Genomic DNA, 13,922 nt, shown 5'->3' on the forward strand with positions numbered 1-13,922 from the left:
CTTCTAAAACATTAATATACTTCTATTCATATATTATAATCTCATATTTGAAAATTTTAACTATTGTAACTATATGGTATATCCCATAAAAACTCGAAAAAAAAATCACATAATTAAATATTCTTCCCAAATTATTTCAACTCATTTTCAAAATTTTGGATTAATTATTATTTAAAAAAAAAATTGTTTAGTTTGTATTATATGTGAGTAAATTGATTTTTATATATAGTTCGGATATGTAAAGTTAATTAAAATTTTTTCAAATTTTATTTAAAAAATCATTTTAAGGTAAATTAATTATACATACTAAGACATATAATACGATTTGTTGAAAAATACGTTTAAATAAAATTCATTCAATTATAAAATTAAAATTTTTAAAACTGAAATATTTATTAGTCAGCAGAAACGATGAAAATATAAAACTTTTACTAAAATCGAAAATATTCATTTAAATTACTCTTCCACAATTAGTCTCTTTTTTAACAAATTAATTGTAAAATATTTTAAACAGCATAAATCCATTGCAATAAAAAATTAAACGAAAAAAAACTAATTTTGGATTATACTAAATACAGTCTCGTTACAATGTTCCTACAACACTTTTTCTGGCTTCTGCTTTATAAATGTGAATAGTTTTTAAGTATGACGAACGCCATAATTAGTAAAGGAACCACCATTACAATTTTTATACTGAATGTGTTTGATTGGTTAACGACAAATACCTTAAATCTCACATATTTCATACTCTTCATATGTAGCAAGTGTAAAGAGGACGGAAAAAACCAGACTGTTGGCTTATTTCTTCTTTTCAGCGCGTAACGTTCCCTTTCAAACATATTGTAGCTGCCTTCGTCATTTACTCTCATTGCTCTCAGGTTTCTGCTTTTATAGCATTGTTAATCTCTGGTTTTTTATTTTTGTACACATTTAACCACCATCAAACAAGAAACACATATCCAACGAAAAAACATGAAAATCAACTTGTCTAGTTAGCAAGCTCCAATCTAGTTTAGTTGACTGCAAATCGTCGAGTGAAGTGGTTGCTTCAGTCCTGTTGGATTTACAAGCTGTGTTTTTGAGTTTGTCGTACGTCAAATTAACAAGCTTACCAAAAAGAAAAACAAGAAAAAAAAGATGCAATAATAAAAAACTGTAATGAAAGAAACACAAAGAAAAATGAAATAAAGAATTACAAACGTAATGAGCGCCTTTTACGAATAGTGGATTGAAGACTGATTTGTGTTTGATTGATTTCAGTATTTAGTGAACATTTAACGAGTTCAGATGTACGAGTAGCTAATGAAATATAACTAGTGAATTGTGTAATTTAAAAAATATAGTGAACAATTCTATGAAATAATTAAATTAAGTTTATTTGCTTAATAAAATAAAAAAAAAACAAAATAAAAAAACATAATTAGCAAAACAGTGATATATTTAATAAATTTATACACACATTCAGCTGTACACTTATAAAAACAAAAATTAATTGAGTACAAATAATTCAAAACTATACTCTCGCAAAAAATTTAATAAACAAAATAATATTTAAACATAATATTGATGTTAAAAATGCTTTGTCAACCCACAATGCGTCCAGCAAGTCCAGCTGAATCAGAAATATCCGTCGGTGGGGCACCGAGTCCACTACCACAACATCACCATTTGCAACGTAATAGTGCTTTAGATTTACTACAACATCAACAATTATTGATGCAACAACATGCAGCAGCAGCTGGCCTCATATCGCGCTCAGCCGTCGGAGCTGTCGCAGAAGAATACTTTCAGCCGCTGAAACGCTTGCGCATGTCAGCTGAAGCTGCTGATACTCGTGATCGTACCCCCAGTCCAGTGCAAATTTCAGTGGCAACAACTAACGCAACAACGACAACAGCAGCTGCTAATTGCAAATCTAATATTGAGGGAGTGAAAAGTTTCTCTATTGCAGATATATTGGGTCATGAAAAACGCGGTTCTTCAGCTTCACCGCCACCACCACAAACGCGGACGATGGCAACTACTAGTTTGTTGCAACCGCGTACAGAACCATTAGACGTAGTAAGTGCAGCAGCCGCTGCTGGTGTGCCACATCCTGCCGCAGCTGCTATGTTATTACCTACTGCACAGATTGTGCGACCTTGGGATCATTTACTGGGTCCAATGCCCGTGCGCCCATTCATACCACCCGCACTATTACATTATGAGCAACGTTTAGCTTTGGACTATCATCGTCAACTGCAAGAACATTTTAATGCACAGGCACAAATATTACGCCATATGGGTATGGATATAATACCATCGGAAAGTGGTTCGGAACGCTCTAGTTCAGCAGCTAGTGATTGTTGTTCCCCCGAAATTTTACGTTCTTCAGGAGAATCTGGTGCTCAGACTCGTCATTCACCACATACTGGTAACGAACGTGAACGTTCGGGTAATTCTAATTCTACGAATGGTAACTCAGCTTCAGGAAGTGGTAATAGTTCCAGTAATACTGGCAATTTAAGTTCCAGCAACAACAAAACCAAAGCAAATGGTACACCTCTAGATGCACTATTTCAAATGACAACGAAAGATTTTGATGAATCGCAAGGTAAGTTTGTATTTACTATACATATATTGACAATTTTTATACCAAATAAACTAATTTCAAAAATAATAATTATGAATAGAAAAACTAATATTGTTATTAATCCCTTATATTAAAGCAATTAACAATTTGAGTCTTAGCTTATATCTAAAGACACAGAACTAATCGCCCAACGATTAGTTAGAATAGTTAACATATATCTTAAGACGCAGAACCAATCGTCCAACGATAAGTCAGAATAGTTAACATTTTTTAATTTTTGTTTATTTCTACAACTTATTGTAGATATGAGTAGGTTTTATATCTGTTCTAAAAGTTATAGCTTTAAGTACACTCAGAAAAATATTCTCTAACCACATACTTCCTAAATTAACCTGATAATTTTGTTAAAAAAAATTTTAGTTGATATGTATATATACATATAATATTATATATTTATGCATATAACATGTATATATATAAATATAGTGTATTAATGTCATAAACTGTTACATAGAACAATTTAAAAATCTTTTAAGACTGTGAAAACATTCTATGGTGTGTGCTTTTAAAACTTTAAACTTAACTAAATTTGCAAAATTACTCGTTACATATATAAGAGTATATATAAGTTGTAACAAAAAAACAATTATTCGTTACAAACAGTCATTACAATCACTCATTAAACCAGTACGTTAGTTGCTAACTAAATTAAATTAATTAATGTAGATGCACAATTAATAATTAGTAATGAACTCGTGAACTAAATAACACCTCAACCAAATTAAATTAACAAAAATTATATACCGATTTTAATTATATACCTTGAACTTACTTAACACAGTATTACTTTACAGAATATCATAAACTTAACTAAACGAAGCTGTAAATCAAAAAGTCCCTATAAACCTTGAATCAATTCCGAATGCATTGAAATCAATTAATTTTTTTTAAATACTCGTGTTTTAATTTGTTAACAACTTAATTCAAAGAAAAAAAAACAAATTTAAATAAATAAATTATTTAAAGCATTTATAGAAACAAGTTCAAATAAAATTGGGCAATTTATTGTATTTAGAGAAAAATAGAAATAAAAATTAATACAAATCAAGTAGCGTTTTTCATTAAACTGCTCATTTAAATTAATAAAATTAAATATTTAATTAAAAATAAAAATTCTGTTCCAATTTAAAATGTTGCCAAATAGTTTTAAATTAATTCTCGTCGATTAATAAAAATTGAGAATGAAACAAGTTTCGTGACTATTTCTATTTTATGTGCTCTGTCCCGCACACTACACTAGTAGGTTGGTATATGTGAACAGTGTGAATAGGTAGTAAGCGGGATACTGAAATAGGTATGTTTAAAGTTATGCGCTTATGATTGCAAATTATGCGATATTGCTGAATTGCAAATAAAATATCTATGAAGACCTTAATTTGCTTATTACATGCCTCGACTTTCTAAACATGGAACCAAAGAAACAATGATAATAAATAGAGAAGAAAAAATAGATAATATACAAATGTATTTCTCTGTCATTTTATTACTAATTATTTGCAAAGACAAAAATTAAGTGTGGCCAGGTATCGCTTAACAGAATATTTTCAAAAATATTACGTAAATATGCTTGTATAACTGTGAATAAGTTCGTGCGCCATTTTCTTTTTTGTGCATTCCATAAAGGTTTTTTATCTACATTTAACTGCCTACGGTAACCCACCGTAACCCTTAATGAACTCACTTATTTCAAAGTAATTTTCTTTTCGATGATAATATTGTAATTAGTTTGCTTTTTACGACTAGTTTTTCAATTTTATAGCCGTACGTATTTCCATTTAAAGTGGGCGGTGTATGAATTTTTACTACCAGTACTCTGCCTCAAATTTGACGCCATCGTGGTTAATTGTTACACGCAGTTAATCATTAGAGTTAATGACTTTTTGAATAACACATACCAGCATTTACATTTAACTCTAATGACTAGTTACTAGTCTAATATACGAGTACTTGTTATTTGTAAGTAACGAGTACTAACTCGCTTTAGTTTTTAAAATACTAGGCATGAGAATGAGAGAATTTGGACCCCACTGAATATGATTACTAAGCAAAAATCAGTTATCAAACCACTACTGGGTGGAATTCATATAACTTGCATAATCACATAATTATACGAATATTAAGTATATTAGAAGTAATTATATTGATATTATTTGACAATTTTAGATAGTTACTCTATAATAATAATAAGAAATTTATAATAATATAATTTATAATAATATAATAATAATAAGAAACATAATAAGAAATTTAGTAACTCATACGATGAAAACTACGATTGCTTAATTAACTAAAATGGTATTGTTTTATTTTTTTACTTTTACCTTTCCTATATTAATAGATATATGTTGAATTAATATTATTTTTAAAATTATGTGGTTAGATGCTACTATCTGGTAAGATAGATTGATTCTGTCTTTTTGAATATAATCTCCCAAGGGAAGCAAATAAAAACAATGGGCATATTTTCTATAACCACATTTACTATTAGCCGGAAGAATAATATTGAGATGGGAGCTTATGTACCCATCTGAAGTTAGGAAATCTTCAACAATACACATTCTGGTTTTCATCCTAAGACCTTACTGTCATCTATTCGATAAGGGTCGATTGTTAGCACAAAATATTAACGATAGTCGCAGTGCACCGCCGCTAGAATCCATTCTTATTCTAATTTTAACAGATTTTTAATTATATTCCTAAATGGTTTAATATACATATTCAGAAGTCACAGACCAATTCTTTATATAAATGTATTTTTTTGCTTAAATATTTTAATATTATGTGTTATTTAGATTATGATATGTTATATGCAAGTGTTGATCTACAACAGATTTTTATTAATCATCAATGGGTCTGTTGTGTTTCCCAAGGACGCTTGTTATTAGTAAACTTACCTCCACTACTATATTGTGAAGATATTTTCGGAGACATAGGTATATTTTCTGCTTCTCCATAATAAGGAAAGTATCTCTTCTTGGAGGTACACAGATAATTTTAAAGAGCACAAAATATTGGAAGGCATATAGCTTACACTAGTAAGAAAGCACTGTTTTACAAAACTTTGTTCCCGATACTTTTTACACTGAATGTATGCCAAAATATTTCTTTGTATTTATTTATTTTATTCAATATTGGGAAACCTGGCAATTTATATATCGCTTTTATTGAAAAACTCCTTTTTTGTGTTTAAAGTATCACGGAACGGATATCGGCAAATGTTTACTCTGTCTCTTGAATTCTTCGAATCAGAACTAAATAATTGATGGAATGAGTTTCTCTTCTGTTAAATACTTTAGATCTTCTAATCTTTATGGAGTTGGTTACAAGATCACTTACGTCTCAAACGAAAGATCGCTGTGAATATCAGAATTTTTCAAATATCAAAGAGCTTTGAATATCTTTTTAAAAGTGATGTTTTGAAATTTTTGCGTTTTATCAAGATTGGAGTCACCTAACTAAAAGTGGTACCAACATATAGTCAAAGATAGTTTGATTACTTGCTTCTGTATGGGCATCCGGTCGAAGCTGATTGAAGTTTATGTACAGTATTGCAAGTAAATGATTAATTCTTACTATATCCAATAGAGGAAATAAAAATGCGTATTTGTTCTCCACTGAAATACTTGAACTCTTGATAAAAAATTTGATGCACAAACGGATGATCGCTCTCATTAAAAATTAAATATTTTCAATTTTTAATTGTTTATTAGTTTGTTTTCAACACTGCACTTTTCTAGTCTTTTTCGTCGTTGATATATAAATATATGCATTTAAATAGGTCCTTCACCTCATATTGGGTTAAATACTATCGATAAAATGGTAATAATATTTTTTAAACATAATTAAATCTTGAGATTATAATATATTTTTTTCAATTCAATAAACTGATAGTTTATATCAGCAAAATGTTAATATATGTAATACATAAAACTGAACTTGTCTCATAATAATTATATGAATTAGAAGATAGGTTTTAATGAATTCAAAAAATTTAAAATTCAATAAAAACTCATCTCCACAAATTATACCCTCACATATCGTAGATGAGTTTCATTATCAAATAACTGCACAAATCAATTAATACCTACCGCACTCACATTTTCCAGTCATACAAACTATTTAAGTTCAAATTATTTTAAATACTTTTTTCAATTTTCCACAAAGTCAACACTAATTCATTTTATTAATATTCCACAAGGGAAATCTCTTTGTCACTAAAGTGACAAAAACATGTTCATGACAAAATTATGTATATTCATTCATATAATTCGATTGTATCTGAAGAGCTCGGCAGTGTGCAACTCTATGCATGCATTTAAACTTACGCATACGTTTATGTAGATATAGATATATATATTTATGTATATATAGTAGAAAAACTATAGTCAACAAAATCGTTTATCAATCATCGAATATTTTCTTGATGTTTTCGATTTTTTATTATTAGTATTATCTACTGCGCTACTCCTCTAGTTCATTTGAGTTTTCGAGTTGCCTCTACTATTGCTCGTCTGGGTGTTGGAAATTTTTACATAAATTTTATTAATTTCGTATCACTCATTCATGAGTTCACACATAATGAAAATGCAATAAAATTTATTGTTTTAGGTAGCAAATGGTGAATTATGCATTCCTCATATGCAGCCATTGTCGTGTTAGTTTTTATTTGATGAAATGATTGCATGTTTAACTAACAGATACATTGACTCTCGAGACCCTACGACTATGTTGGATTTGTCAGCAACACAATTAATTTATGATTTTACAATTATTTTATTGTTTCACGTAGGTCCCCTCGTTTTTAAGAGGATTTAATTACTATTAAGCGGGTGTTGTGTAAAATAATTATTTATATGTTCCCATATTAATAGTGAGTTTAGCATAAAATATTTTAATTTGTATAAACTTGTATTTCCACAACACTATAAATTGTTTATTAGAAACATTTTTGAAAATCGCAAATACCATATTGCTATCATATTTAAATATTTAATATAATTCAAGTAAAATATATTATTTATATTAATAATATCAAATAATTAAATTATTTGTATAGTTTAATATTTTTTCCGTTGTAAAAAAATTAAAATAAAAATTTCATGACCTTTATGTTGGAGTTCTATATATCTCAAATTTTTCAAACGTATTAATATATAAAAAATTATCAATATGGTATATATATATGTGGTGGATATATGTTATGCATATGTGTTATACTACATATAAAGATTTTGTGAATGATTTTTTTGCATTTTCTGTACAACTAAAATGCTTAAAATTAATTAATGTATAACATTTTATTTACAATATTTACTTCACATATTAAGTCATAAATGTTATGCTGCATATAAATTCCCTTTATAAATTGAACCCGGATCAATTACAAAGTAAAAACTCCACTCGTAATGCAACGATACTAAATTTAAATTAAATTTATAAATAATCAAAGGTCGAAGAGCCAGTTAATTACACCAACAAAACGTAAAAACTAGAAAATTACAGTTAACAACACCAAAAAACGCAAATAAATGTAAATGTAGTAAAAAATTATATTACATTATTTCACAGAAACAATTTTACATACAAAAGCATTGTTAAAATGTGCTGAAAAAGTTCAATAAGTGTAAGTGTAAACATATAATAATTACGTGTAACTTTAAGAATTTTTAAATCCATAATTCTTAATACGATATTCTTATTTCAAAATTTTTGTACCAAAATTATGAATTTAATACTTTGAATTTAATATTTTTTCTTAATATTAAATTATTTTCAAATTTTAAAACATCAATGTTATTTTTTAACATACTATTTGATATATCATATACAAAATATTACACTTAATGCAATTTCTTATATATCAAATTTTCAAACTATATACCGTTAAACTTAATACTTTATATAAATAGTTTTCATATTAAAGTTAATATGAATAATTAGTTTTTGAAATATGTTCTTATTCTGTCCAATTACTCGAAACTGTAAGTTTATAAAAACAGTTTTCATATTAAAATTACTAGGCCAAAAATATTTTTTTTAAATATCTCATTATATCCAACTATTTGAAGCTGTAAGTTTATAAAATTGGTTTTCGTGATTTTATTTTATTAACTAAAAATTAGTTTTTATATATATATAAGAAGCTTATGTTACCATTTTATGTATATATTATATATAAAGTAGTATTCGATTCATTTAGCAGTTTTTTTTTTTTTTTAAATACATTCTCAACAAATTCACTTTTTCATGGGAAAACTTATTTCACCAGACAAACTGTCTCTTCCATTGTAGAATAAAGTAATTAATAGCTTTCACTTCTATAGTTTGGATATAAATTCCAAGAATAAGTACAATTCTGTACTCGATTTTGACCTAGAACCAAATAACAGCATATATGAGGCACTCTGCAGTAACCATAAAGTCTAGCAAAATTTGATAAACTCTATTAAAAGCTAGTATTCATATTTCTTACTCAAATTTCAGTGCAAGTGTTAAAAAAAAATTTCTTAACCTTAATATATAAATAAATAAGGAAAACGAGAAATAATAACATAAGCTATTTTATGTTGTAGGCAACAACTGACAAATGTAACTAAAACAAACCGCCCTTAACACCAAACTATTCATAGGAGTCGCCCCTTAGATACTTAGGCAGAGGTTAGGGTCGAACTAAGCGAGGCAACTGAGACACACTAGCATTTAAGGGTGCAAGCGAAGTTCTAGACTTAAAGAACTGACAAAATATTTTTTTTTGTGAATATTTTAAGGATTTTGTTGTTTGTTGTTGTTTGTTGTTGTTTGTTAGTAAAAGTAACAAATTAGTTACGTTTTTGTGCCAGACTTGTGCAGGTTTCAAATATTATTTTTTCTAGATAAAAAACACAAGACTTAAGTATGATCAATTGCAGTTTGAAGGCATAAATTACTAATAAAATTTTTCTTAAATTTAATAGTTTCAGTAAAAAGTAGGTTCAAGTGGTTAATAGGTTTTGAGTTACGCATGTTGCACTTAAGGATGCTCTTTAAACGTAATTACAAAGTATCTACTTTCATTATTAGTTTCATGTTAAACAACAGTTTAAGCATTTTTACACTAAGATAACACTAAGATAAGAAGAGCCAGCAGAGCTACGATAAAGACTACGATTACGTACACCGCTTAATGTAATTGAAAGCAGCGTTTCTGTGATAAATATTTTATAATGAGTTTTTAATGTTTTTTTTATTTTTTCAGTTCAAATTGTTTTGTGGCGTTAAATCAGCATAAAACGGTGAATTACACAAAAGCAAAAGCAATTTGAAATAATTTCAAATAAAATCTAATTAATACGGTAGCTGGTCGAAAGAACCCTACAGCCAATATTTCACTTTAATCTTGTAGATACTCTTCTAACTCCGTGTTAAGTGAAGTAGTCAATAAACCAAAAAACAAATCGAAAAATAACAAAAAAAACGAAAAAAACGAAAAAACCAAAAACAAAACTTAACAAAATCGGTAGCTAAATGAATTTTGAAAGCAGCAATAAATTTCTTTTGAAATCAGCCGAAAACATTAAAACAAAAGCGAGAATTGTGTATTTGTGTGATTAAGTAAGTCTATAAGTCTATACGAAATTCTTTATCTACATGTGTACAAAGATATATCGGATTTGAATTTAAAGAGATACGTTAACTTAATTAAGCCGGTTTTACAGAAGCAAATCTTAAGTTACGAGTATTGGAAAAACAAAAACAGAAACAGAAAATCAACCAAAACCACAATATAAACAAATACGAAAACCATTAATTCTACAAAAACAAAAACAATATATATGTATTATAAAAAAAACTATTTTTTAATAGATAGAAACCAAAAAATTACCCAAGCAACAAAGTATAAAAATTTGTGAAAATTACTTTTAAAGAGGTTCAAAATGTTAAATCAAACATGAACTTAGCTCAAAGCACTTCAGCGGACTCTATCAACCTGTGAGCCGAACAAGTTTTGATGATGTGCTAAGTAGAAACTATATATAATCACCTTTGAATTTTGTTAAATACTGTTTGGTTTGTAGATACTCAAAATGTACCGTTCGCTGCTAAGAAATATTTAAAAAAATTACTGTTAAATGCATTTACCGCATCATTAATCAAATGTCATTTAAAACGTTAACGTTTAAAAAAAAATATTTATACAGGGCTATTTCATTATGGCCATTGTATAGTATTGTATACTGGTTAATATTTTGCACTTATATACGAAGTACCGAAGTTCAAAAACCTAGTGAGGGTCACTACTACTACTACTGTTGCTATTAACACAGTGTTATATTTGCGAATAAATCTATATATACTTTGAAATAGTAACTAAAATTTATAAATTTTAGTTCATTTCATTTCATTTATAAAATCATTATTGAAAAGGAGAGCTATCCACACATGGTTCTAGTGTAATTCGCATATAAAATTTTTATATTTCCATAAATTCACTTGAAAGGAAGAGTTTATATTTTCGCATCTTACACACAAAAGAACTTTCTACATAACGACAAAGCAATTCCTACCAAACCAAAGTACAGATAACAACAACGTTGTTGTTGCAAACTTTTTTGACTTTTCTTCTCATATATTTTCCCTTTTCATTTCTATTTCTTTATATTTAATTTTTAGTATTTTAACTTTTCGATTACATTAGTAATAAACACAATATTCATTAAAAGGAAAAAAGACTAAATTTATGTGTTATAAACATCTCACACGTTCCAAATATCGCTGAAACTGTCTGGATATTTAAAATAAGCTTTGCCATAATAAGAATTTTATGTTAAAAATTATTTGAATATTTTCATATTCAAATAATAGTCTCGATATAATCCCTCTTAATGCACTGACAAATAATGAATAAAACAAGTAAAGAACCAGAATTTGTAAAATCACAAGAAATTAGCATCCAGAAGAAATAGGTATTTAGGAAGTTATTTCTTTACTCATCTTATCAGACTTTTCTTCGATAAAGACGAAATTTCAATTAAATTATATAAATTCGACGGGATGGAGTCCAAAATAAATTTTTCTACTTTTTAATATATTAAAGTATGTAACATAACTCCTTAGTTAGTTTGTATAGATTTGATGACAGGAACCATAGATGAGTCTGTTCGTATCCGCAATATAGTTGGCTTGAACTATAATAAGCAATCCAATAAATTTAAATTCACTTTTACTAAGTGAAGGTTGTTATTGTATGTGTACTCTTGATTCTACAACCTTTCTAAAAATATCTTGTATGAAATATTTTCAAGCAGATAAATGTTAATAATTATGTTTAAAATTATTTTAAAATTCATATAAAGTGATAAATATTAAAATAAAATTTAATTTTATGTATTAAAACAATTAAACTTATAAGTAAACACCCTGTTTAAAAATTTGCGAAATTTATTTAATCAGTAAATTCCATAATCGGCATTTGGACATACATAGTTCTCTAATAGCTTACAGTTAAGCATCGTTTAGAAATAATTACTCGTACTTTTGACATTTCTAGCCCCAAACGTATACGCTGGTTTCCCATGTCACGTAGCAATTTAATAATAGGAATAATAATTTTCTTTATTATTTAAATAATAAAGCCATTCCGAACGTTAATCATCGCATTTAAGTATAATGTTTGCATTTAAAATACGCGCATTAAAGTAATTTAATCATTCGACCAGTCGATTTAATTAATGAAATCGATGGCAATTTGTCGAGTGTTGGTGTTACAACTTGTCTAAGTCTCAAGTACGACTTGGCGTACTCGTGTAATTAAAAAGTCAAGTAAATCATTGAAAATTGTTATTCACACTCTTGTTTTCGCTGTAATAATTTCAATTAACATCGATTAAATTGAATAATTTATTATAAATAATACAATTTATTAGTTGAGAAAATCTGTTAACTTGACATTCAATATAATTAGTTTAGACATAGATTGAGATTGAGTTCAAGTCAGAGCTTGTTAACAAACTTAACAGCAGTATATAATTAATTAATTTTTAATATAACTTTATTCCTGAAAAATTTATTTATTTATACATATTTTTTTCTTATATTTTACAGATAAATCTCATTTGGATCTCTTTTCTAATCGGCCACAACCAAAGAAAAAACGCAAGTCTCGTACAGCATTTACAAATCATCAGATTTTTGAGCTGGAAAAGCGTTTTCTCTATCAAAAATATCTTTCGCCAGCAGATCGCGATGAGATTGCTGCTGCTCTGGGTCTCTCCAATGCACAAGTTATAACTTGGTTCCAGAACCGTCGAGCTAAACAGAAACGTGACATCGAAGAGCTAAAAAAAGATTTTGATAGTGTTAAAGTCTTCTCGGCGCATAAATCATTTTTGGAAAATGTCAATGATCTCAGTATACTAAAGAAAAAACCCATACATGAAGCAGATATGGTTGGTTTGGCAGCGGCCGCTGCTGGTATGGTACCCGTTCCAACAGCGGCGCAAACTCTGAGCCCACAGAAATGAGCATACTCTAGTTACTATGCCAAATACACTAAACACTTACCGAGCATGTTATAAAGAGCTGGGCCAGGAAAACAATTAAATGATCATTTTCAGTTTAATTTTATGCAAAGCGCTTTTGTTTGACTTTATTGCGCCGCTGAAAAATGCTGCACAGACGACAGAATGCGCTTTTATTTACGTGAGCAAATATTCAACTACGAACTATCTGATGATTGAGCAGTGATCTGCTGATGATAGATACACAACAGATTGGCGAAGAAGACTTCTTGCAAATAAGTGCCACAGATTGGCAGCAATCCGTTACCAATGATGATATGCGGAAAAGCACATCTATGGTCTACAATAACAACAGAACTAGGATGTGGAATATAGCAGTAGCTATCATTACTATTTGTTTTGGGAATGCTGATATTTAAAATAATATTGCGACAAGATCCATTATATTATATTAAAAAATTGAGTTCATATAATACATTAACAAATCAAAATTAAAAAAAAAATAAATATATAAAAATTATGAAAAAAAATTTACAAATATTTAATAATGCTTAAAAGCTACAAAAAGGCTCTTATCAGAGCCACCAATATATTACTAAAGTTGATAATATCTCTCAAACAAATTCTTAGTTGTGTATATATACTTTAATCATCACATAACAAAATTATATATTTAACTTTATATCCGTATAAAGTTTTCAAAAATAGATGTACCATATTCATTTCCAATTTCCAGAAAGCCAATGAAGGAAAGATAATGCAACAAAATCTAAAGATCTCTCGTTCCAGCATGT

The 13,922-nt window shown here is 28.1% G+C and overlaps 1 protein-coding gene across 1 annotated transcript; it reads left to right on the forward strand.

Moving 5' to 3' along the window:
- The first annotated feature begins 1,546 nt into the window (after window positions 1–1,546).
- LOC119681939 (homeobox protein HMX3-like) lies at window positions 1,547–13,583 on the forward strand. Its single transcript, XM_038095252.1, has 2 exons — window positions 1,547–2,593; window positions 12,713–13,583. The coding sequence occupies exons 1-2, from the start codon at window positions 1,567–1,569 to the stop codon at window positions 13,129–13,131; spliced, it is 1,446 nt and encodes a 481-aa protein (XP_037951180.1). The 5' UTR covers window positions 1,547–1,566; the 3' UTR covers window positions 13,132–13,583.
- The last annotated feature ends 339 nt before the right edge of the window (window positions 13,584–13,922 follow it).

This window comes from Teleopsis dalmanni, chromosome 2, assembly GCF_002237135.1.
Source record: "Teleopsis dalmanni isolate 2A chromosome 2, ASM223713v2, whole genome shotgun sequence".
NCBI classification, from domain to species: Eukaryota; Metazoa; Arthropoda; class Insecta; order Diptera; family Diopsidae; genus Teleopsis; species Teleopsis dalmanni.

What these genes read in the sequence shown, in the direction of transcription:
- LOC119681939 (XM_038095252.1), top strand. Translation starts at nt 1,567, where the DNA reads ATGTTAAAAATGCTTTGTCAACCCACAATGCGTCCAGCAAGTCCAGCT. An exon ending in AGATTTTGATGAATCGCAAG is followed by an intron (nt 2,594 to 12,712) that starts GTAAGTTTGTAT and finishes TATATTTTACAG; the next exon opens with ATAAATCTCATTTGGATCTC.